The sequence below is a fragment of the Postia placenta genome (genome assembly GCF_002117355.1).
Source record: "Postia placenta MAD-698-R-SB12 unplaced genomic scaffold POSPLAscaffold_14, whole genome shotgun sequence".
Classification (NCBI taxonomy): Eukaryota; Fungi; Basidiomycota; class Agaricomycetes; order Polyporales; family Adustoporiaceae; genus Rhodonia; species Rhodonia placenta.
In genome coordinates this window covers 1,141,075-1,165,442 of record NW_020169845.1, presented here as the reverse complement: position 1 = coordinate 1,165,442, position 24,368 = coordinate 1,141,075, and the positions used below count along the sequence as shown (strand labels likewise).

At 53.4% G+C, this 24,368-nt stretch overlaps 6 protein-coding genes across 6 annotated transcripts; 3 read left to right on the top strand and 3 right to left on the bottom strand.

Annotated features, from left to right (window-relative positions):
* Positions 1-1,387: 1,387 nt before the first annotated feature.
* Positions 1,388-4,752, bottom strand: POSPLADRAFT_1049395 (hypothetical protein; the record flags this gene model as incomplete). Its single annotated transcript, XM_024479737.1, has 11 exons — positions 1,388-1,471; positions 1,698-1,867; positions 2,115-2,407; positions 2,478-2,584; positions 2,723-2,776; positions 2,911-2,962; positions 3,018-3,156; positions 3,207-3,236; positions 3,280-3,966; positions 4,021-4,230; positions 4,314-4,752. The coding sequence occupies 11 exons, from the start codon at positions 4,750-4,752 to the stop codon at positions 1,388-1,390; spliced, it is 2,265 nt and encodes a 754-aa protein (XP_024335493.1).
* A 1,054-nt stretch (positions 4,753-5,806) lies between these two features.
* On the bottom strand, positions 5,807-9,588 carry POSPLADRAFT_1153490 (hypothetical protein; the record flags this gene model as incomplete). The annotated part of the gene is made up of 8 exons (XM_024486750.1): positions 5,807-6,677; positions 6,726-6,978; positions 7,032-7,304; positions 7,569-7,624; positions 7,819-7,950; positions 8,184-8,957; positions 9,008-9,224; positions 9,312-9,588. 8 exons carry the CDS (start codon positions 9,586-9,588, stop codon positions 5,807-5,809), a joined length of 2,853 nt encoding a protein of 950 aa, XP_024335492.1.
* Positions 9,589-10,281: 693 nt separating this feature from the next.
* Positions 10,282-10,616, top strand: POSPLADRAFT_1060587 (hypothetical protein; the record flags this gene model as incomplete). Its single annotated transcript, XM_024481284.1, has 2 exons — positions 10,282-10,448; positions 10,499-10,616. The coding sequence occupies 2 exons, from the start codon at positions 10,282-10,284 to the stop codon at positions 10,614-10,616; spliced, it is 285 nt and encodes a 94-aa protein (XP_024335491.1).
* A 605-nt stretch (positions 10,617-11,221) lies between these two features.
* POSPLADRAFT_1036270 (hypothetical protein) lies at positions 11,222-13,556 on the top strand (the record flags this gene model as incomplete). Its single annotated transcript, XM_024477139.1, has 12 exons — positions 11,222-11,413; positions 11,489-11,706; positions 11,775-11,859; positions 11,913-12,024; positions 12,053-12,168; positions 12,220-12,353; positions 12,410-12,491; positions 12,559-12,911; positions 12,970-13,043; positions 13,106-13,270; positions 13,323-13,417; positions 13,473-13,556. The coding sequence occupies 12 exons, from the start codon at positions 11,222-11,224 to the stop codon at positions 13,554-13,556; spliced, it is 1,710 nt and encodes a 569-aa protein (XP_024335490.1).
* A 2,623-nt stretch (positions 13,557-16,179) lies between these two features.
* Positions 16,180-18,320, top strand: POSPLADRAFT_1060585 (hypothetical protein; the record flags this gene model as incomplete). The annotated part of the gene is made up of 8 exons (XM_024481283.1): positions 16,180-16,684; positions 16,745-16,897; positions 16,955-17,638; positions 17,691-17,696; positions 17,746-17,884; positions 17,944-18,079; positions 18,143-18,196; positions 18,255-18,320. The coding sequence occupies 8 exons, from the start codon at positions 16,180-16,182 to the stop codon at positions 18,318-18,320; spliced, it is 1,743 nt and encodes a 580-aa protein (XP_024335489.1).
* A 1,017-nt stretch (positions 18,321-19,337) lies between these two features.
* Positions 19,338-24,350, bottom strand: POSPLADRAFT_1153512 (hypothetical protein; the record flags this gene model as incomplete). Its single annotated transcript, XM_024486753.1, has 7 exons — positions 19,338-19,397; positions 19,454-19,507; positions 19,567-19,702; positions 19,762-19,900; positions 20,007-20,693; positions 20,766-20,918; positions 23,825-24,350. 7 exons carry the CDS (start codon positions 24,348-24,350, stop codon positions 19,338-19,340), a joined length of 1,755 nt encoding a protein of 584 aa, XP_024335488.1.
* Positions 24,351-24,368: the final 18 nt, after the last annotated feature.

Here is a 24,368-nt window from a genome sequence, read left to right as displayed (position 1 = left end):
TCTCGTTACAGCAAAGCCAATAACGATAGACCTTCCTTCACAGACCACATTCGGGGCAAAGTGGGGCAGAAGGTCACGGCGTCGGCAGTGGGTCAGAGTCGGGCTTCACGGCCAATGGTCAAATTGAGGAAGTTACTGACATCGCGTCATGGAAGCTCGTCGCTGTCCGCCATTGCACCCGGAAGCAGAGAGCTACGGAGTAGACAATGACCAACGGACGAATATTGAGACAGGGCACGTCCCCGAGTGCCGGGCGCTGCTATGCATCATCTGCAAATTTCTTGAGGGAGAGTCATCGTGAATGGCTTTGCTATAACAAGAATATCTAGAGCTTACAAGTATGATAGCTCATTGAGATTCCCGTATCGCTCTCCTATTACACTACTCACCCCGGTTTGCCAGGGAACACGCATCTACGGCAGAATTCAGAATGAAGTCACATGATGATGCAGAATAGGACGCTTCCGATGCCAGAGCAACACACCGGTCTACGTGTGTAGTTCACGGGGCGTTGAGCAGCGAATGTTCAACGTACAGTGAATGATCTAACGCGTAACGGAGACTGCCGATATAACCGATCGCATCGTGACGGGCGGATGACTATGTATAGAATGTAACCCACCTGGAGTACCGCGGCCGTTGGGTCAAGGTGGTCCGTGGTCGAACGTTGAACTTGGGCTCATTGAGCCCCGGTGCGCGGGCGAGCAGTGATGGATATCCAGTCGTGACGAGTTTGTTCATCCAACGGAACGAACATTCACCTTCCACTCTCTTCGCCTCTGTAACCAGTGCTCTCTACGACACTAACCCGTCTTAGCTACAGAATTACTATCACGAGTCGGCGTCCAGTGACGCGGTACATAGGAAGCATGTCGCAGAGAGTTGTATTGCTGTTGCTGTAGTTGGGTCGAGTTTCGAATGACCTGGTCATTTGGTCAACCTACAGCCAGGACAATCCCAATCTTACATAGTTCAGCTGGTAACCCTCATTAGATGACGCGGTTCCACGTGATGAAGCGCGTCGTTTTGGGGTCTGCCATTGGCTCATCTGTCTCATGCGTGATTTACGCGTGATCTGAATGCGCATGAATGCCAGCTTTCCCTTTGCTCGAAATATTAGGCATGCATCGCCCTTGTCTCCGCCCACATTGCTCAATACATGCTCGTTGAAATTTTCAGCCTCTTGTCAATCATGGTCTTTTCATGCATATTGGTACTTCTTTTGCCCGCGCGATTCTGCGTGTTTTCCCGTACGCCTAGAATTGCGGTCGGTGGCATGGACTCTCAGTCATATTCATACTCGATGGATGTGTGCTTCTGGACATTATTTGGGCCCCGTCTGCTGCTGCAATCGACTGTAGATTGTACTCCATGTATCATGGTACTTTTACCGTGCCATCTGGTCCTCCATCTCCATGCTGAGATTGAATCTCCACTGGATTTCCTTATTCGCTTTCTGCTTTCTGACTAGCTGCCGTCGATTCACAGTGGGGTTGGTGCAAATACATGGCATGTTGGTTCCATTAGGCATCCATTCGCTCACCATGCACAGGCCAAAAAGAACTTTGTTGATACCAAAAAACAGGGTGATATTGGGGTTTATAGGGGTCTCCAGAGCACAGCTTCTTTACAGAAATACCCATGGACGACAGATTTTGAGATTGTTTACCACTGGTGCTATCGCATGACCCACCTACCTCCATAATTCTCTGCAAGACAATGGCTTTTGATATCCAGACAATCTTAAACAATGTCGTAGCTGCAAGTTCTGTGATTGTCTGCTGCTCATCGGGAGGCATTCGGATCTTGGCGTGCGGAGCCGTGCCGTCTTCTACAAGCGGGAGATGGACGGTGTACTTAGTACCAGCTTGGGCATCACGGACAACGCGAGCAAGACTTCTTAGAGGCGATCATGAACACCACAATCCACGCCTCCCACCGTCAGTACTAGAAGGTTCGCTAGTTTTCCGATTATAGTTATCACGATCTCATTACGGACTACCTCACTTCAGATCTGCACGCTACCAACGGTATGCGGTCTATTCCAATCACGTACAATGTCATTAGAATTTATACGCTAGTGGTGTCATTGCATTAGCGGCTGCTTCTCATACCTTCATTCTCCCAAATTCCTTCCGCAGTGACATACGACGTGGCATACCCATCACCCACAGCTTCCTGAGTCACAGCATCGTCTAGAGACAACTCTGCACGCATTGTCATCACGCTTTGATACGCGGAAGCCTGCTGGTGGAGCAAATCCGCCACTTCTTTCTCAAGGCGGTTGAGCTCTTCATGCATCAGCGCTCTCTCCGCGATGTCGGTTCGCGCGTCATGGTAGACGGAGGGAACGGACTCGATGTGTCGAGAAGCCCGTTCACGGTAGTGGTCAACGCCCACAGCGGTTCTAACAATGGCAGAAGTTCGCATTCTTAACGGGCGCGAGAAGGATGTGACCCAGTTTGAGGATTTCGCACAAATTATCGTGACCATAAACCTCCTTGCAATCCTGAGAACGTGCAGACGTATGTACACTGATGTAGTAGTTCGTGACGTCTACTATGAAAGGCTTATTGTGTGATGTCTTGCGTTCATGAATATGGGTCAATCAAACCGAACTTGGGGAATGCCCCACCATGCCGATCTGCGCTGCCTTTATGAGTAAAGCCTGGAGGTCACCGCTCAGCTCTCATCATCATGTTATGACAGCACGTTAACACACCAGTTGTCGTGAACCAAATCGGACAGTCGCCAGATCGCCCATACAATACCAGAACTGCGGACATTCATCACATCAGGGTCACATAGGACGATAGTAGTACTTACACCCGGGTATCATGTGGGACGGAAGCAGCCGCGGATCTCATCCTCGTCATCGAGACCCCATGCGGGCCCTGCTGTTCCAATTACCTCATTGCCAAAGATCTCCTTGAGGCTTTCGCGCACATCACACCAACCAGTCCTTTGGTGAAACAGCGTGATTTTGACATGAAGGCGCTCGTTAGAGACAGACTTACGCGAACAGAACCAGGTCCGCTTTCAACGTCGAGTCGTCAGTGAACGTCACTCCGTCAGCCGTGAATCGCTTCGGCTCAACGCCTTGCTTGACCTCCACTCTTCCGGATTCGATATAGTCAGCGAGGCCTACGTCCCACCCTGCCGAGAATTGTGGACTCATCCTTCTTAACGGCAATGAGAGCACTCACAATATCCTGTGAGCAAATCCCGTGAGCTCTCTTGTACACAGGTCAGCACACAGGTCAGTCCATCAACACGTACCTCCAAGTCGTTCGTATGCCAAGAACAGCGGCCCAGTCCCGTCCCGTCCCATATTCAGCTTCAGCCCGCTGTTCTTCAGCTTCGCATGCACCGCGCGCTCCCTCTCCCACTTTGCGGCATTCGCCTTGAGTGCCTCCCGTCTCGTCAGTTTTAGCGGCACGGAGAAGTTCTTCATGTCCGCCGCCTCCGTCGGCACGCCCACAGGGTACCATGCGCGCTCCTCGTCCGTCGGCGTTTTAATGCCCACAACGCACGTCGACGAGCGCTGCACCATCGTCACTGACGCTGCGCCCCGGAACGCGAGGTCCTGGCAGATATCCGCCGACGACTGGCATGCGCCGACGACCACCGCGTGCTGCCCCACGAACGGCTGCCCGCCCGCGTACGCACCAGAGTGCATCACCGTCCCACGGAACACATCCTGGTCCGCGACTTCAGAGATGTGCGGCGGCCCCGTGCTGCCGATAGCGCAGACGATGTGTGCAGGCTGCAGCGTGACATGTGTGCCATTCCGATTCACGGTGACCGACCACCGCTGGCTGGCGGAGTCGTACTGCGCACCGGGCATGATGTGCGAGCTCGTCCACACGAACAGGTCCTGCGTGATGGTATACTGCTCAAGCCAGTCCGCCATCTTGTCGCGCGGCGCGAACTCAGGCCATGTGCTCGGAAACGCCTGGTACGCCACTACGCCGTGGTCAGTCGCTGCGGCACTTGCACTAACAAGGGTTGTGTGCTCACAATGCGAGAAGTTTCTGATCGAATGCAGAGACAACGTTGGATACCGCGCTCGCCACTGGTCGCCCACGCGTGCAGCCTTCTCCACAACAAGTGTCGGCACGCTCAGTTGCTCCAGACGCGCAGCGGCATTGAGTCCTGACTGTCCTGCCCCCACTGTCCGCGCGTCAGCGGACTTCCACCTCGGCGGGATACCGAAATACAAAGCAGCGACTTACATACGAGCACGTACGGCGCCTCCTCGGCGCGCGCGCGCCGCTCTGCATACACCTCCGTCCACGCAAGCGTGTGCCCACCATATACACCTGGCTCCGGACCGCGCTCCTCGTGTCCCTTCAGCCCCGCTACCAGTACGCAGGCCGCGACGGCCCGCCACGCCTCCCCGTTTGCGTCCCGCAATAGCCGCACATAGCCCTGTCCTCGCCGGCGCGGCATGTCGAACACAAACCCCGCACCGACGCCGCCTGCAAACGGTCCGTCAGTGATGAATTCCGGCGCGAGCGCAGGCGAGATGTCGAGAGCGAAGTGAGACAAATGTGCGGGGGCGAGTGTGGGCCCAAGGTGTGCCGTGATCTTGTCGTGACCCGCGAGGGTGCGGAGGTCCCATGTGAACACGAGCAGGTCGCGCAGAAAGCCGTCTTGCGCAAACGTCTCCACTACCGCAGCGACGTCGCCTTTGTACGCGGCAAGCCCGAACGTGTGCAACCAGTTCTCGGCGATGGTCTTCGGATCCATAGTGTCTGCAGACGCACCTCAAGTAACCGTGGCTTATATCTCAAACCCCAGGCCCGCCCGTGGCCCATCGGGCCGAGACCAGAGGAGAGATGCGTGCCTGCTTTTGAATGAAGGTCAGGAGATATGGCGTATACGCTATTGCCTCAACAAGCCTTCTAAGCTTCCCCGACGCCAGCTTCCATGCGAGCTCACACGGCACAGGTCGCCCATATCGCTGAAGGACTCAAGATGCGGCGACCTACACGATGTCATCTCAAGTTCACAAGGCGAGTCAGCGTTAAAGAATATAATAGCTGGTTGAGTATGTATCGCTGAACGAAATCGAACGGCGAACACAGCTCCTGCTGCCCTGCAAGCCTCGGTAGCATCCCTGGGAACATGCATTCATGGCATATTTCAGAATGAAACCACATGATGATGCAGAATGTGAAGCTTACGATATTAGGGCATCACGCCGCTCTCCACGTCTGGTTCACAGGGCGTTGACCAGCGAATGTAACACGTACACAGAATGATCTAACGGAAATAGCCGAGATCCCAACTGCACCTAGCCTTGGGCCGATAACTATGTATAGAATGTACTCCGCCTTGTGAATCTGGTCACAGACCTGAAGATTGCGTACCCTAGCCGTCGGGCCAGGGTGGACAGCAGCGTAATCTAGACACATGGGGCCCCGGTGCAACAACCCTCGTGGAGCGTCAGAATATCGCGAACGAGCAATGATGGATATCCAGTTGTGACCAGTCCGTTCATCGAGTCGTGCCGGGCTGATTAAGTCCCCTAAGTGTGACGCTGAATGCCGTCGCTGTCTTAGTTTCTATTCAAGTGGGAGACGGACGGTGCAGTACCAGCTTGCTCCGACTCGCCAAGGGCGATCATGAGTCTCACGATCCACACCTCCCACCGTCCGCGTCAGTGCTAGTAAGTTCTCGGTTTCTCGATAGTAGATCATATTGTTATCACGACTACAACACCGACTACCCCGTTTCTAACCTGTACCCAACTTTCCAACGGTATGTGGTCTAGTCCAATCATGTACAGTGTTATTGGTGTTCATACGCTAGTGGCGCCATTGTATTTGCCGCTGCTACGTATGCTTTCATTCTCCCAAATTCCTTCCGCAGTGACATTCAACGTGGCATCCCCATCACCCACGGCTTCCTGGGTTACAGCACCGTCTAGAGACGACTCTGCACGCATTGTCATCACGCTTTCATACGCGGGACTTGAAGCCTGCTGGAGGAGCAGATCCGCCATCTCTTGCTCAAGGCGGCTGAGCTCTTCTTGCATCAGGACCTTCTCCGTTCTGCCGGTCCGCGCGTCATGGTAGACGGAAGGAACGGGCTCTATGTGTCGAGAAGGCTGTCCGCGGGAGTAGTCAACGTCCGCAGCGATTCCAACGATTGCAGAGGTCCGCACTTGCGGCGTTCGCGAGAACGATGGAGCAAAGCGAAGTGGATTTGGCTTCCCATTGGTGAATGGTCCCTGACGCCAAGAGTCTTGGCACGGACTGCAAGCGGCCGAACCTGGAGGGTAGAACTTCTTCATGCGGTTGTGCCATGCCGACTGGGAACGACGACGGTACCAGTAGCAGAAGTATAGAACGGCAACTGCGACGGCGACGGTAATCCCACCGGCAACACCGCCCAAGATAGCTTCGGTATACGTCTTCGAACCGGGCGACGATGTTTGGGAAACAGCAGAGACGTGGCCGGGATCCGCAGTAGCGGATGAAGGGTAGTATTCGCCCGACGAAGTCCTTGTGACCGTGGTGCTGGACTCGTTGCTTAACGTGGCCGTGAAGTCTACGCGACTGGTAGGGTGCCCACTGGAGTGGCTTCGGATTACCGAAGGGTTTACGCTGCTAGTAGGGCTCTCGCTCGTGGGGGTGATGAGTTCAGTGGACGTCTCGTCATCCTCATACCTATCTAAGTATGAGAAGGAGCGTCTGATTTGTGCAGTCAAAACTTACAAGTACATTGCGTAGTCAAACGCTATATAGCTCGCATTCGGCTCGTGATGGGGTGTCACAACTAGGGTATGTTGAGTATTCGCGAGTCTGGTCTTATTGTATACCGTCACGTTGTACATCATTTCAGAGCCCGTCCCTGGATTTGTAAACCTTCCGTCTACTTCGCCGTCCAATGCGAAGCTGATATTGGCGAAAGTGGTGACCCCGTACTTCATATACCCTGGAACGACGCAAAACACCCAGATCGCAGTGCCTTCGAGTCCAAATCAGTGGTAAATCTCTAAAGGAACGCGACCATCTACCAACCTGTAAAGGTGAGGGTGACCGTACGAGAGCTTGTATCGTTTGGCCAAGTCGTGGCGTCGTGCCACGATTTGTCAAAGACGTATTGGGGATCTGGCTGGACCTTACATCCTGGGCAGGTGGGGCCGTAGTTCCATGACCCATCGAAGATGGGTTTAACACCCGTCACTGAATCCCCGTTGTAGTCGTCGATGGTCCGGATGGTTTGGGAGGCAAGGGCTCGGGGCAGGAAGAGAAGGACAATGGCTGGGATGAGGCGGGAGACAAGACCCATCCCTGTGTAGTTCATACCAAATAGAAAGAGGCTGAAAGGATTGCGTCCGTGAAAAATGAGGGAAGAAGTCTATCTATGAGGAATGCGTCGTGGCTCTATCCCTGACTGCCATTTTAGCGGCATGTGAAGAATATGCCTTGATATATGGGCGGAGCTTCCGGATCTCAATACCGCTCGCGTCGAGGACTGACATGTCAATTATGATTGATTGTGGAAAAGACATGGAATGTTTTCCGGAACCAAGTACGGCGAGGAAGGATATCGACCGTGCTTGTTGAGGTTTGGCAGCTGCTTTGACCAGAATGTTCCATCCTCGCCGGACCTGATGTATTAATGAGCTATCTGTGTTGAGTAAGGTGGACCGGAGTTGCCAAAGTTGGCTGACTTGACCTGTCCACTTGGCCGAGGACACAGCGGGATCATTTGGTTGAGTCAAAACCGCAGAGGCTATGCGTGGGTCATATGTTGGCTGTACAGCTTGATCAAACCATTTCGATGACCATGGCAGATGCTTACCAAGAATATGGCAGTGCTGTGGAATTCCTCTTTGGGTCCCCTCTCGCATCGATAGATATTTGTTGCAAAGCATGTGCGGAAGGCACAAGCTTTCCCAATCCTTTCATGCACCACGTCAGTGCAGCGGAATCGCTTGGATTAGCAAAATAGGTAATGAGCTGCTCTTGTGAATCGAGATCATGCCAGGGCCAGCCTAATCCGGTATTCATCGAGTCAGTGATCTTCTAAGTTCGGGTATAATGGTGCTACTACCTATGCCGTAGAAACAAGTTCTGTTAGTGTTGATAGCGACTCCGGTTGCACAACATGGGTTCTGTTTATGTAATTGGAGTGGTACTAAACGTCGCTACAACATCAATTCCTACCTTGGTTCGTATGCTGGGGGTGGCTCTACGTTCGCTGCTGCTGCCTCTAGCCGGATTCTCCCTAATTCCACATGTATGAGCTCCATCTGCCTCCTCAACACTGCCGCTTCCTGAGGCGCAATGGCTTCTGAGAACACGTCGGCTCTCGCCACAGCTGCGGTGCGTTCCGGAGAAGCCGGCCTTTGATGGCTAGTCAGCTCTTCTTGCATCAGCGTAGTCCTTGTGATACCGGTGCACGTGTCGTCGCGAACGGTTGCACCGCTTGTGCCGCTTTGTCGAGGTGATTGTGCGACGGTGTCATTGAGATCCACGCTGGGCTCTACGGCTATGGAAGTCCTCGTTAGTGATGCGTTGGAGGACGACGGGGCAGAGAGCATGGCTGGGGCGAGCTCCTGTACGCATCTCGGCAGGGCTTGCCGGAGAGGTCGACGACAAAGCCGGCGGTGGCGGCAGAAGTTGAACACCACGACAGCAATGATTATTGGAAGAACACCAACGGTAGCACCTATGATGGCCCCCGTGGACGGCAAGGAAGAAAAAGAGCCACTAGGAGTGATGGTAGGGCCGTGTGCAGGCTTTGAAGCTGCGTTCCTGCTATCACCCGAGATCGGAGTAGAATCTGCGCGGCCGCTAGAGATAGAAGTCACCATGGAGCTCCTATTTATGCCTGTGGACACAATACTAGTAGGTCTCGAGGGCGAACTGGTCGGGTTTTGACTTTCAGTTGTAGTGGGAGACGTTGTAAGGGGAGAAGTTGTATCGTCATCCTCGTACCTATGGAAATATGAGCAATGAATTAAGGCCTTATTCTAGGTAAGCCTCACGTGTACATTGCCCAGTCAAATGCTATATAGCTCGCGCTCACGTCGTATTGAGGGATAATAACAAGCGTATGTTGGGTGTTCGGTAGTCCGGTCTTGCTGTATACCGTGACATTGTACAACACACCAGGGCTCGTCCCTGGACTTGTAAATATCCCATACACTTGGTCGTCCAGCACAAATATGATGTTGACGGAAGTAGTGGTCCCCTTGTTATATCCTGGCACGGCGCAAAAGATCCAGATTGCGGTGCCTTCATGCTATTATTGATCTTCGAGATCTGCGGTGACAAAAACTAAGCACTGACCGGTAAATGTGAGAGTGACGTTGTGCGGTTCTGGGTTGCCTGGATGTACGGTAGCCTCGTGCCACGATTGGTCGAAGACGTAGTGTGGATCTAGCTGAATCGCACAAGCTGGGCAGGCCGGACCGTAGTTCCATTCATTACCGTAAACAGGTACAACGCCCGTCGCTGAGTCTCCGTGGTAATCATCGATGGTACGATTGATTTGGGCGGCGAGGTTGCATCGGGACAGAAGGAGACGAAGCAGCGCATACAGGAGAAGACGAAATGCAAAATACATTCTCATTCAGCGCGCTGAAGAATGAATGGAAAGATTATGAACAGGATCATAGACGAGTGCTGGAGGCGAAAGATTATGTCCCGCGAGCATAGGAAAGCGGGAGGGGAGAAGGGGCCTACTCGGTAGCGACGAACCGAGGTATCCTGCTGCCCGCGATGGGAGCGCGTGTGAGATCAAGGCAGATAGTAGAAATTGCTATGAAGAAGTTTCAAGGTCACCTCGGTTTGCCGTCAATCTAATGTTCCAACCATGTCAGATACCCATCATCTGAATTTGATACATGCACCCTAAGGGTTCAAAGACATCCTTGGAAGCATGAGTGAAGGGTAAGAGTAGTCAAGCATGATCGAGTTCGTACAATGACACTCCTGGGGGAGAATATATCATATTAGAAGCGTTTGATGTGCGTCTGGTATTCATGCTTCACCTCAAGTATTGAAGGCGATCGAAATTTGATCCTTAACTAACTATGCCCGTCGCCGAAAGCTCTCCTCATTCTTGGATGAGATCGAACATGTGTAACCCAGCGACTCATTTCATGAGGGCCAACGGACATCTACGATGTCAATGCTCAGGTCTCAGATGCCGACGAACCCTAGTTGCAAGGATCAGACCGATCAGAAGTCGCAAATATGTGCTTGCAAGGCTCACCTTCAAACAGCGCAATCCGTGCCTCTTCGGAGATCTTCAGTGATGTCCCGCGTGCTACAGAAGCGCGTCGGGTCGTTTGGGATCTATCGACGAGATGTGGCGACTGAGCCGGCCTCATTGTTCCACGACCTTGATACTGTACAAGCCGAACAAAGCTCGCGGACGTACACAAGCCCGGTGGGCCGTGCGTGGCAATACACATCAGAATGGTCCGTTCGCTTCCGGAGAGCCGATCGCGTGATCTGATCCGTACATCCAGGTCTATCCCGTCCCGCTATGACGCGGCGCTGCTCTCTCGGAGCGAGATACGTGGTGCAAAGTACCAGATAGAAGCACAGACGCGTGGCGGCCCTCAGCTAGAACCCACAGCGAAATAGCCATGGCTATCGGTACGCTGATACCGCTTGCGGGCCGATCTACACCCACGCCAAGCTGGTCTGACAAGTCCCGGATTGACGCCAAACTTTGGAACAGAATTTATTTTGAGTTTGAATTCTCGTCTGCCATCGCGTGCACTGGCAAGTACAGTGCAAGTCATTCATTTCCCCAATTTGTGCAGATGATCGGCAGAAGGCGATGGTTTACTCTTCGGTGTTTCGGTGTGGATTGGGCGACCACAAGGTTTGCTTCGACGGTGCGGGGAAGCCCACCTGGGAGACTTCCTTCTTTAGATTGAGTTGAAGGTGTACCCTATTCGCACATGTAGGCAACGATTTATGCTCATCTCCGTGTTCGCAAATGATATTTTGACCTCACGGCTTGCTATCTCCTCAGGGCGCTTTGATTGTGGAAATTCAGCAAGGGTCTTGTAGGTGAGAAGTAACCTTGAGTTGACACGGGCGAGAGTTTACTCTTATCTTCGCAGACCTCAATCCTTATCACCTCGGCACGACCACTTAGCATCAAGGAGTGGGTCATGGATATTTGAACAGACATTGTCGCCCCTCTGCCCTCCTGCCTCCACGACCTCCCGGTTTGCACAATGGCGCGCAACGATCTCGATGCAGAGTCAGTACAAAAGTCCATCGACGAAAAGTCGGGCGATGGCAGCGCCGCCGAGAAGGCTAACGTGCGGGAATATGTCGTGCAAACCGATCCGCGCTACCATTTTGACGCTGCCGACCTCGACAAGGTCCAGCGGCGGCTCAAGCAGCGCCATGTACAGATGATTGCGGTGAGCTATTCGCGTCTATTCCCGATCTGCCGTCAAATACTGAGATCGTCCGACCTTGTGTTCATCGCCCGTTAGTTCGCAGGCACGATGGGCACAGGCCTCTTTCTAGGGTCCGGACACGTAATACAGGGAGCGGGTCCCCTCGGTGCACTCATCGCGTACGGCCTTGTCGGAACCATCGCATACGGGACCATTTGCAGCCTTGCCGAGATGGCGTCATTTGCCCCCATTTCTGGTTCGTTTCCGCATTATGCCGCTCGCTGGGTCGACCCTGCGTTCGGATTTGCGTTGGGGTGTGTTGCATTTATCTTCCAAATTATCTTCTAGAGACGGGAGCTTTCCTCTGTCATTGAACTTGCAGGTGGAACTACTTCTACACCAGTGCAATCTCGATTCCTGTCGAGATCACCGCCGCATGTATACTACTCACCTACTGGGATGCAAATGTGTGTCCAATGAGGCCACCCGATTGTATGTTTACCTATTCGTTCTGAACTAGATCAATCATCAAGCAGCATATACTGCTGCCGTCGTCGTCGCCGTGTGCGCCATCAACATTTTCGGTGTGAGGTGGTTCGGCGAAGCAGAATTCGTCTTCTGCCTGATCAAGAGTTGGTCGCCTTCATGCTTTATCCCCAGTTGGTCACATTGACAATGTGATCGATCGCGCAGTCACCTTAATCACCCTCCTCATCATCGCCGGGTTGATCATTGATTTGGGCGGTGGGCCTGATCATGAGCGTATAGGATTCCGAGTATGTAATGCGCTTACCAGATGGATCAGCGCTGATCCTTGCCATCCATAGTACTGGAAGAACCCCGGCGCTATAGCCGGCTCCGGTCTCGAGCCTAAACATCCGGGCCTCGACAAGTTCATTGCCTTGCTCTCTGTGATCGTCCAGTCGGCCTTTTCCTATGGAGGCATGGAGGTCATCGCCATGTGCGTCGTTTTCATTCCGTTTCAAAGCCAGCGTTTTGATGATGACCCGACTATAGTGGCGCTTCTGAGACAGAAAGCCCGCGCCGCAACATTCGGAAGGCCATCCGGCGGGTGTTCTGGCGCATCCTGACCTTCTACGTGAGCCTGCCATCCTGTCGTGTGCTCGAACCCGAGCAAGCGTGACCGATCGCTTTAATCCCAACAGATGCTGGGGATTTTCGTCACTGGCTTGCTGGTCCCGTCCAACGACCCGAACCTCCTGTCGAGCACCGGCACCGCCGCGGAATCGCCGTACGTTATCGCGATGACGCGCGCTGGGATCAAGGTGCTGCCGCATTATATCAACGCGTGCGTGTTCACGTCGGCGTTCTCAGCGGGCAACTCGTCGCTGTATGCGTCGTCGCGCGTCCTGTATGGCCTCGCCATCCGGGGCCAGGCCCCGCGGTGCTTCGCGTGGTGCACGAAGAAGGGACTACCGCTTGCCGCCATCCTCGCGTCGGGGTCCTTTGCGTGGCTCTCATTCATGAACATCTCCTCGGGCGCAGAGACGGTATTCACGTGCGTACCGGCTGCATTCGGCCTTTCCTGCTCGCTCACGCCTACGCCGCGCGGATAGGTGGCTCGTCAATCTGTCGACCACGGGGAGCTTTTTCAGCTGGGGCGCGATGTGCGTTACGTATTTACGATTCTGTGCGTGCATTGTGCTCTCTCCACGTGTATGCGGACTCATGCTGGCGCTGCGGCATCCACAGACAAGGGCTTAAAGGCGCAAGGCTTTGACCGGACCACGTTCGCCTACTGGAGCCCCCTACAGCCATTCCTGGCGTGGTGGGCCCTGCTGTGGCTCGCGCTGTTCATCCTCATTACCGGACTCAGGGTCTTCTGGGACTTTACCGCTTCGGGCTTCTTCACCGACTGTGCGTGCGCTCACGCAACTGCGAATCGCGACTGCTGGCTGACGCTCACCAGATGTCAACATCCCGATATTCCTGGGCTTGTATGTGTTCTGGAAGGTCGTGAAACGGACAAAGTCCTGGAAGGTGAACGAAATGGATTTTGTGACGGTATGTCCGTGCGGTGACGGCATCATCGTACGTGTCGGCTGAGTCTCTTACCCAGGCTATTCCCTCGTTAGAGGAGACGGAAACGCCGGAGGTGATTCCTACGACGATCTTGGCTAAGGTTGCAGACGCGTTGTTCTAGAGGGCGCAGCAGAGTCAACATTGTATACGCATAACGTGTATAAGTATTGTATGAACGTCGTTTGAAAGGCCTAGAGAGCCCTAGGCCGGCTGTAAAGAGAGTCATACATGAGCCGTCGTAGTGCAGATCCAAGCGCCGGATGCATCAGCGAATTCTCTCCCTTGGCAAATTCCGACGTCTCTGGCGAGCACCTGTTCGCTGGGTGCTTCAGACTGATCTGCATACGTGATGCTGTTGCGCCAATACAGAGATGCCGAGCGCGGGCATGTACATCGTCTGCATGTCTCGCTCATGGAGGTTGGCACGCCCCGGACAAAATTAGCAATATACTAACGGAGCCAAGTGCAGACCTGCACCACACTGACTTCACAATCGAGTAAATGCCGAGTGTCGGGATGCACCGTGACTCACCTCCTAAGAAAACGGATACGCGGACCAGAATGCTAAGCGAAGCAAGCGCAGGATATTCAGTCTCTCGTGACAGCTTCGTGGGCCACCAAGGTTGTATTCTATTATATACCACACTCAGCAGGCAGTAGGGCGCATCACCCTCGCGGTGCGAGACCCTGTGTCGTACGGCGGATTGCTTGTACAGCATGTTGACACGGAATCCCAAGGAAATTGGACGATCTTCGTGCAACCAACCTGGCATATTGCAGAATGCATGATGGCAGGTTCCTGTAGCTCGTGGTGCATGAATGACTTCATTGCAGGCAGCAACGACCTGTGTCTGTTCCGGAGTGAGCATGTGCGTGCGAAGGACAGGCGCATACAGGCAGAGCTATATAATTCGAATATGTAAGGTACGACCAAAAGGACGGACTACCGGACGTTAGTGAAGGTGTGTACAGTAAAAATGTGTACGAGACTCACCTCAGCGCTCGAGTAGAGTCGCGTCTATGCCAACGGCCGCTTAGGTAAGGGATTACTGGCGCTCAGTGTCAAAGTCCGAAATGTCCCATTGAATGAGTCCGTAGCTATACACGACTTTCAAAAGTAGGTGATGCACAGGGGTGACATCCAGCAGTACGTTCCTGGTGCCATCTCGCTCCTCCTTTGTCTAGTGGAACATCGAGTTGACGGACGAGGTTGTTCTAGGCGCTCGTGCATGCGCGCTAAGACGAGGCGGCTGTACATGTCTGCTTGTCATGGTCGACCGTAACCGTCTCTCGGTCCCTGGTCTCATTGCACCTTAGCAATCTTCTCACTCTATCCTTCTGATATGCGTCTCACTTACTGATAGAGTGGGCTGCTTAGCTGTAACTCGACACCATGTAGATGGCTCCTTGCGCATGTCATCGGTCCTCAGGAATCATCTGGTGAGCTGTTCAATACCTTTTAGCAGGGAGATACTCTCACGTACCTCAAATTAGTAGTGTATGCTTCAACGTAAGTATGTAATTGCTTGTGTCACTAAGCTTGCGTACGTATATTCCCGTCTCTGAAATCGAGCTCCAATAGGCAACTCTCAAATCGGTAAACAACTTTATTTATGTCATTTGTACATGACACTTACCTATGCACCGATCTGGACGTCAGGGACGTGGTTCTGAAAGTCGTTTTCTAGGTGAAATCAAATATTGGCTGTTCTACTCGGCAGTCGCACGTTCCTCTGCGATCGTGACGGACGGCAGAACCTTCGAATCTCATCTTTTGGTTTTTGTTACAATGACAGCATATTCTTAAATCGCTTCACGCCGCCAGTGAGCGGCTTTGGTACCTAAAAATAGGCACAAGGTGCTTCTCCGGTGCTGACTAAATGTAGTATATGCTTCACTGGGAATACGTACAGACACGTACCGTTCGATGCAGATGCATCGTTCGAACAGCACCGTGTCGCTTATGTGTATGAGCATTTGCAAAGCCTGGTAATAACACTGCCATTCGTGTGTTCGGGCCTGCCTTACCAGTCAAGGTTTCTCCCCATCTTTCCTGCTTGCGTTTGTTCATAACCCGCGCCATTCACTATTCCCTCGTTCGTAGGGGTCGGAACGAAGTGAAGACTGTACTTGCGCGACATTAGTCATTCCCCAGCTGTGTCAGTCTCAAATGGTCACATGCGACGGAGCGAAGCAATTCGGCCTGGACATCTCGGGCAGATGCTTCGATCTGCCACACATGTACGTCGAAGTATAGAGAGCACCAGGTACGATGTTTGTTCTGTTCCGCTCCTCTGTCATAGCATGGAGCTCCGGGAGAATGGCTCGGTAGTCTATTATATCCTGTGATGTCTCTCTTCTGCTTCTTCTTGACCCATGACACGAAGCCGCGAGGTCTTCCACCCGAAAGGATGCAAGCAAAGGCACATTTGAACGCTGGTAGGTCTTTGGAAGTCAATATGCACATCTAATGGCTTTCCCTATTCCTGATTGTTATAGATTATTGCGGCGAAGCTCGCAACTGTACTGCGCGGGTACCACTTCGAAGTTATGGAAGGGAGGCGTATACGTTCACGCATACCGCATGGTCCTCTTCAAGACTTCTTGGTTTTTTTATAACTCTCGGGGTATTATCCCCATGACCTTTGAGTTCTTCTTCCCTAAGAATCCGCCAGTGTCTTCCACAAGTTCCAGGTACTTAAGAACAGACATTCACCCCACTTTCACTACAGCTACAACCTCCCATGGCTCTGCAAAGCATCGCTGAGACCTGGCTGCGCACGTTTGCGCTTGCGGCATCCACGGGTGATGTCCCCGCCATTGTACAGACCTTCCTTCCCGATGGGTTCCTCAGAGACCTACTCGTGTTCACATGGGACGTCCACTCGCTCGAGGGACACGACAAGATGACGGCGCACTTACGTACCACGCTCGCAGGCGCACAGCTGTCCAACTTTAAAATCGAGACGCGGCCTGGGTTGTGTGCCGAGCCGAGCACCAAGGGTGGCGTCGGCGCGTCGTTTACGTTCGAGATGCCTCGCCGCTACGGGCGGGGCTACGTGCGGCTGCTTCAGGGCCAGCCGTCGAACGAGTGGAAGGCCATGGCGGTATATCTCGCGGTCGACGATCTCAAGGGCCACGAGGAGCTGGGGCCTGAACCCGGCGTGTACGGCGGGCACACGCTCGCCTGGGAAGAGGTGTTTGCGGCGCGCCGCGCGCGCATCGAGCAGGACCCTTACGTGATCGTCTGTGAGTGCAACGTAGCACCAAGCGGAGAGTAGAGCCCATGCTGATGCCTCACGTGATCAGTGGGGGCAGGACAGAATGGGCTGAACGCTGCGGCGCGCCTCAAGCAGTGGAATATCCCGACGCTCGTCCTCGAGAAAAATGCACGCATCGGCGACCAATGGCGTGGGCGGTACCCGACGCTCTCGCTGCACTCCATTCGCAACTGGTCCCACCGTACGTTTCCTCGCACTCAGCAGGTGCATACTGCCTTCTGACCTGAGAGCTCCACAGTCGCCTATCACCCCTTCCCAGAGAAGTGGCCCGAGTACGCTCCCCGGGAAAAGATGGGCGCCTGGCTCGAGCAATACGCAGACACACAGGACATTGTCGTCTGGACACGCTCGAAGCTTCTTCCCGGTGCGCGATACGACTCCGCAAGCGGTCGCTGGACCGTAACTGTCGATCGTGCAGGGACGCTTGTGCAACTGCACCCCGCGCATGTTGTCTGTGCCGTCGGCAGTACTGGCCCGCCGCGGATGCCCCTCATTCCCGACCGCGCCCGTTTCGCAGGAGAGGTCATGCACTCCAGCGCATACCCCGGTGGGGCAGCCTATACCGGCAAGCATGTCGTCGTCGTCGGCGCATGCCAGTCTGCCTCGGACATCTGCCAGGATCTCGCGTTCCGTGGCGCGTCCGTGACGATGGTCCAGCGGTCGTCCACGTGCGTCGTGACCATCAAGACGGCGGCGGACGATGAGCGAGCGTGCTTCCCTGACGGCGTGCCGACCGACCTGTGCGATCTCAAGTTCCATTCACTTCCCATGGGTCTGCGTCGGCGTCTCTCCGAGGAGGACGCGGATCTGAATTGGGAGAGGGAACGGGAGCTGCACGCAAAGCTCCGGAAGGGAGGGCTCAAGTTGAACATGGGTAGGAATGGCTCAGGACATGTGTTCCTCATCTACGAACGGCTCGGAGGTATGCGGCTTGCCTGCATTTTAACATCCGACTCGCCTGACTTAATCTCCAGGATATTGTAAGTATACGACCACCATGAAATCACTCCTAATCTACGCATACTTTAGGGTGGGACCTCGGTCTCTCTGATTATATTGGCTCTGGCCGCGTCAAGGTCAAGCAAGGCGTTGAAATCAAGCAATACGTGCCAGATGGTGTAATGTGTACCGACAACACCTTCCTTCGTGCGGACGCCGTGATACTTGCGTACGTCGTGGACCGTCCATCTTTCGGCATCTCTTGCACGCTCACCATATGTGCACTAGTACGGGTTGGCAGGATCCGCGCGAGGGCTTGAAGGATGTCTTTGGTGCCAACGTGCTCGACAAGACCAAGACGCCTTGGGGACTCGACGACGAGGACGAGATTTCGGGCTGCTGTCGCCCAACGGGCCATCCGGGAGTACGTACAGTTGTTATCTGCGCTCTGCACAGACTTGACAGATAACTTTACTTCATCGTGCAGCTTTGGTATGCCCTGGGTGACCTCGCGACCTCACGCTTTTACTCGAAGCTGTTGGTACGTCGCCGACCCCACTATTTTTCCTTGATATCGTGGGCTAAAATAAGTGTTATAGGCCCTTCAGATCAAAGCCATACAGGTTGGAATGTCCGCTCCCGCAGGCATCCAAGCTCGATTGTAGCATGGTGCCGACGATGAATCTATACAAAGGCATCTGAAAACCGAGAATTACTCGCAGAATCGACTCTGTATATTGTCTGCTGTCTGCTTACATTGCACTTCCTTTCTCTCTCTGTACTTGATGACTGCTGAATGACACGGCTGCCATCCAGGCAGCGTCAAATTTCAATTACATAATCATATCTGCTTTCCTCAATTCCATAACTTGCCATGAACGAGGTTATGTCACATTCAATCGGCTGTAGCCTTGGCCAGTACCATTGCTGTCACTTGCCAGCGTCATGCATGGCATTCGGCTTTTGAATGTGGGCAGAGGAACGATTCTTCTGTCATCAGGGGGCGCGCACGTCGTATGTTCATTGTCCCCACGATGTGAAGCCACATACCAGACACTTGCATCTGCAAAGTGGCGGCCAAGACAAATTCTGAAACGCGTGCAGTCGCTACTATTAACCTTACGATGTACCAGGCAAACAGCTTACCGTCTCCCGAAACCGAGCACATACTTACATAGAAGCCGCTCATTGCGTCCGTGTCCACTCCTTCCCAGCGTTCCGGGCGAAATGCATCCGGATCAGGGTAGAGTACTGGAACATGTGGTTCCCGCACGATTCGCTGTGAGAGAATGGAGTTCAGATATAGATGAGGACTCGCCCCGCATCACTGCCACGAGCGCTACCGCTACCTTGCCCGGGCTTCCTCCTGTGTTTAATCTTTCGGATTATGCATTGCACACGCGCAGTGCGTAGTATAAGTGACTGGACACGAGTCTACCCAGATGGGAAGGCACGAGTTATGAAGCACGTGACCGTTGCATTCCGTGCCTGGGTAGTCTGCCTGCTCCGTTCATCGTCCGAGTCACTAGTACTAGTACTTACGACGTGGTATTTCCCCTCACTGCCTGTGAATCCTCTTGCGTGACAGGCTAAGGCCAGTGATGTCACAAGGCGCACCGTAATCGCACAATGCACATTCGCAGATAATCTAACGTCGGTTATATTATTCGGTCACATTCCGCTCACAACGTGCGTTCCGCTGTCCTCAGGATCCCAATCTGCGTCGCCTTGATCTGAAGAGCCTGTATAGCCGATACTTAAGTCCATACTTCTCTTGAAATTAAAAAAAAGGACATACCAATAGTTTTGACAGGAACCGCGCTGTTCCAAAGTCCCCGACAGCATACCAAAGCTGCAGGATGCACGTAATCAATTCCAGCTGCCCATTAGTCTAAGAATACGCATACGTACACCTGGATGCCCTGTCGGACGGTAAGTATTCGAAATTTCTCCTTCATCGTCGAGGCCCCAAGGAACTCCCGTGCTATCGACGATCTCAGTGCCGAATATTTCCTTCAAACTCTCGCGGTTGCCTAGCCAACCCGTTCTGTTTCGATGTGGACTGAGTGAGACCCGAATAAATTTCTGTATATCTTGTGAACTTACGCGAAAATAACGACATCGGCAGGGAGCGAGGAGGAGTCATTGAACATCACGCCGTCGGCTGTGAATTGCTTCACTTCTACACCCTGTTTGACCTTGACGCGTCCAGAGGCAATGTAATCCGCAAGGCCGAAGTCCCACCCTGCAGAACAGGTTAATATAAAATCATCATTAGTGAGGGATACTCACAATACCCTGTAAGGAGCGTCAACCATTGTTCCGTCATGCAGCATGTATCAGGTACTTACCGCCGAGTCGTTCGTAAATCAGGAAGACATGTCCAGATCCGTCCTTGCCCATATTCAGTTTAAGCCCGCCCCTCCTCAACTTTGCGTGGAGCTCCTTCTCTCTCTCCCACTCCAAGTCTGCCTCCTCCAAGGTGAGCCGCCGGTTCAGGTTGATAGGCAGTGACTGAAATTTCAGGTCACATACGTCGATCGGCACATCGTCTGGGAAGAGCACATGCTCGCCGCCTGCTCCCGTGCTGATATCTACGACACAAGTTGACGAGCGCTGCACCATTGTCACCGACGCAGCACCGCGGAACGCGAGATCCTGGCAAATGTCTGCGGCTGACTGGCACGCACCGACAACAACGACGTGCTTGCCCACGTAAGGCGCACCACCAGGGTAAGCTCCAGAATGTATCACAACACCATCAAAACATGCACGCTCGGGTACATGCGGCATGCGGGGCGGGCCCATGCTCCCAACAGCGCTGACGACATGCGCGGGATGCAGCTCAACACGCGTGCCAGCATGATCGACGACAAGGGTCCACCGCTTTCGAATAGTATCGTAGTGCGCACCAGGGAGGATGGTGGAGCGCGTCCAGACGACCAGATCCTGCGTTTTGACATATTGTTCTTGCCAATCGGCCATCTTGTCACGTGGTGCGAACTCAGGCCAGGTGTCTGGATATTGCTGGTAGGAGACTATGCAAGAGAGCGTGGGTGAGTGAGCGTGATATCACGGTCGTGCGCAGATCCCCATTTAAATGAACGTACAGTGGGAGAAATGACGTATCGAGTGTAATGACAGAGTTGGGTACCGCTCCCGCCATTGGTCTCCGACCTTGTCATTCTTCTCGATGACGAGCGTAGGTATGTTCCAGTGCTTCAGGCGGGCAGCAGTATTGAGGCCATTGTGCCCTGCGCCAACTGTCGAAACGAGTGAGTAGTCGTCTGCATCATCGCGCGGTGTACACACGTACCAACAATCACGTACGGGTCCTTCTCAATCGCCCTGCGGCGCTCAGAAAACACTTCCTCCCAAGACAACGTATGTCCACCGTATACGCCAGGCTCGGGTCCGAGCTCCTCGTGGCCCTTGAGGTCATGTAATGCGATATACACTGACATGGCCTTCCACTCTCCCGAGTGCGCTTCCTTAAGTAGACGTACGTAACCACGTCCCAGGCCGTGCACTGTACCAAACGTGAACCCCGCGCCGATCCCGTCCTTGGTACTTGTCTCAGCGCAGAGCCCAGGTCTTGTCTCGAGCTTGTAGTCTGAAAGATGAGCATCAGCTAGCCTTGATGTGAGGTACGCTGTGATTTCTGCGTGTCCCTCGAGACTGTGGAAGTCCCATGACAAGGTGAGGTGGTCGCGGAGGAATCCATCGGGAAGAAACATCCGCACTGTGGCCGCAGCGTCGCCGCGGATTGTCGCAAGAGCAAAGCTGTGTAACCATGTCTCGGCGACGCATTGCAGGCTCATAGTGACACCACAGTGGGAAATGAGGAAAATGGTGTTCGCCATTTCCACCAGTGTCAATTATATTATTTCGAGGTGATACTTGATGGCAGCGGGCCATCACGTTTGCAGCATGCCTCTTGGTGGCTATGGATATAGTCCTGCATGAGCCCGTAGTTGATGACAGCGGTAATCGCGTGCTAGACTTGCTCTTTCCTTTCTCTCCACGCACGGTTCACCATAATACGTGTACTACCAACAACGGAGCATTCATGTGACAGTCAATTTCCAATGATATGCAACTAGATTATGTTAGTGGCAGCGTTTTCCATTTAGCGCATTGTTGGAACACGTAACAGAAGGAGGAGAGCAGACCATCGACAAGATGATTGGACTACTGATGTGTTTCGTATGCTTATCGCGACCACATTTGAGAAGCTGCGCTCTATTCAAGGTGACCTGTTGCATGAAGCTGCAGAAAGGACACTGATGAATAAGTAAACGCGAACATCGCTTTCGCACAAACGTATATGAGTGTGGGAGTACTTCAATCTTACATCAACACCGCATAAGCGCACGTGAGCTACACAAAGGAACTTGATTGCTGAGAGAAAGCACGAGTTTTGGGTGATGATAACGGCTGTGTACAGAACAACACATTCGAGATATGTATACATCCCCATAGATATCGCAGATGATGCATTGCGCTTCAACGTAACGTTCCCTCGCATCATTGTACTTCATCTTTTCGACATCAAAAGCGAGCTCGAACATGTTCCGGAGAAGCTATGCCGACCTGCTTCGCCTTGATTTGCAGCGCCTACAAAGTCGCGAAGGTGAGTGATTCTGCCCCATGGGAACACATAGACGGCAATCATAGGCGCACCAATGATCTGGAATAGACCCGCGTAGTGAGAAGGTCCCCTACTGCATACCAGAGCTGCATATCAAACGTTGTTAGCTTCTTCCAGACTCGTTTTGAGCCTTGGATCACACATACTCCAGGATGCCCAGTTGGGCGGTAACAGCCACAAAGTTCCCCCTCTTCGTCTAGGCCCCACGGTGCCTTTGTCGCCTCGACGGTCTCGGTGCTGAAGATGCCTTTCAGGCTTTCACGAGAGTCCAACCAACCCGACCTAGTGCAACGTGACCTCAGATCAGATGTGGAAGCAACTGGGCTTACGCGAATATGACGACATCTGCACGGAGGAAGGAACCATCTGTACAAATCACACCGTCCGGCACATACTGCTTAACCTCGACACCTTGTTTGACCTTGACACGGCCAGATTCAATGTAATCGGCTAGGCCAACATCCCACCCTGCAAGGCGTTAGAATTAGATCTGCTCGCGGTAGTGCCGTCACTCACAATATCCTATACTCGGAATCAGCTTGTTTACAATTCTCTTTACGAGCTAAAGCACTTGCCTCCAAGCCTTTCAAAAACCAAGAAGAAATGCCCCGAGCCGTCCTTTCCCATGTTCAGCCTGAGCCCGCCTTTCCGTAGCTTCGCATGCAGCTCCTTCTCATCGTCCAGGAGTGTATCTGCTCTCTCGAGCGCTAGTTTCCGATTAAGGTTGACAGGCAAGGACTGGTACTTCAGATCGCATGCATCGAGTGATACGCCCTCCGGAAACAAAGTACGCTCATAGCGTGTCGCGGTCTTGATTGATACAACGCACGTCGACGAGCGCTGTACCATGGTCACAGAAGCTGCGCCGCAGAATGCGAGATCTTGACATATATCTGCGGCTGACTGACAAGCCCCAACCACCACCGCATGCTTACCAGCGAACACTGCACCTCCAGGATATGCGCTCGAATGGATGGCCTTGCCAGCAAAGTGTGTGCGCTCCAAAATGTCGGGAATCCTAGGCGGCCCGGTGCTTCCTACGGCACATATGACATGCGCGGGATGCAGTTCCACGGGTGTGCCCGCGTGATCGACAGTGAGGGTCCAGCGTCCGACTTCCGGGTCATATCGAGCTCCAGGAAGGATGGTGGAAGACGTCCAGACTAGTAGATCCTGCGAGATAACATATTGCTGCAGCCAATCAGCAATCTTGTCCCGGGGCGTGTACTCGGGCCATTTATCTGGGAACTGCTGGTAGGCAACTGCAAAATTGTTAAGTTAGAAGGAGCAGGAGAACAGGATTAATCGAGAATACAATGGCAAACGTTGCTCGTTCCGTGCAAGGAAAGCGTGGGGTACCGTTCGCGCCATTGGTTCCCAACTTGAGCTTTCTTCTCAACGACGAGCGTCGGTATATTCCATTGCTTGAGCCGAGCAGCGATCGTCAGACCGCATTGTCCTGCACCCACTGTGTATGTATAATCAGCGTAGAGCTGTGTGATCACCCGCTTCACTCACTGACGATTACGTATGGATCTCTTTCAATCTGTCGCCGGCGCTCCGCGAATATGTCTGTCCAAGACAATGTATGCCCACCATAATGGCCAGGTTCGCGTCCGAGTTCTTCATATCCCTTGATGTCTGCGACGCCTAGAAATACAGACAGCGCCTTCCACTGGCCAGAAGACGTATCTTGCAACAACCGGACGTAGCCACGGCCGTAACAGTGGGGCGTCTCGAATGTGAACGCCGCTCCTACCCCGCCCTTGGTGCTCCGCTCAGCACAGTACCCAGCCCTTGTGTCAGGCCTGAAGTGAGATAAATGAGCTGCGGTGAGCCTTGGCACAAGATATTCTTTGATCTTATCGTGTCCCTCAAGTGAGCGCAAATCCCAGGTGAGAACAAGCTGATCGCGGAGATAGCCATCAGGGAGAAAGGTTTGCACGGTAGCGAGGACGTCGCCGCTGAGAGTCGCGCGTGCAAATGTGTCCAACCAGGTTTCGGCGATGACCTGCAAATCCATGGAGAGATCGTTAGTGAGCATCTGTCGTGATGTCCTGTC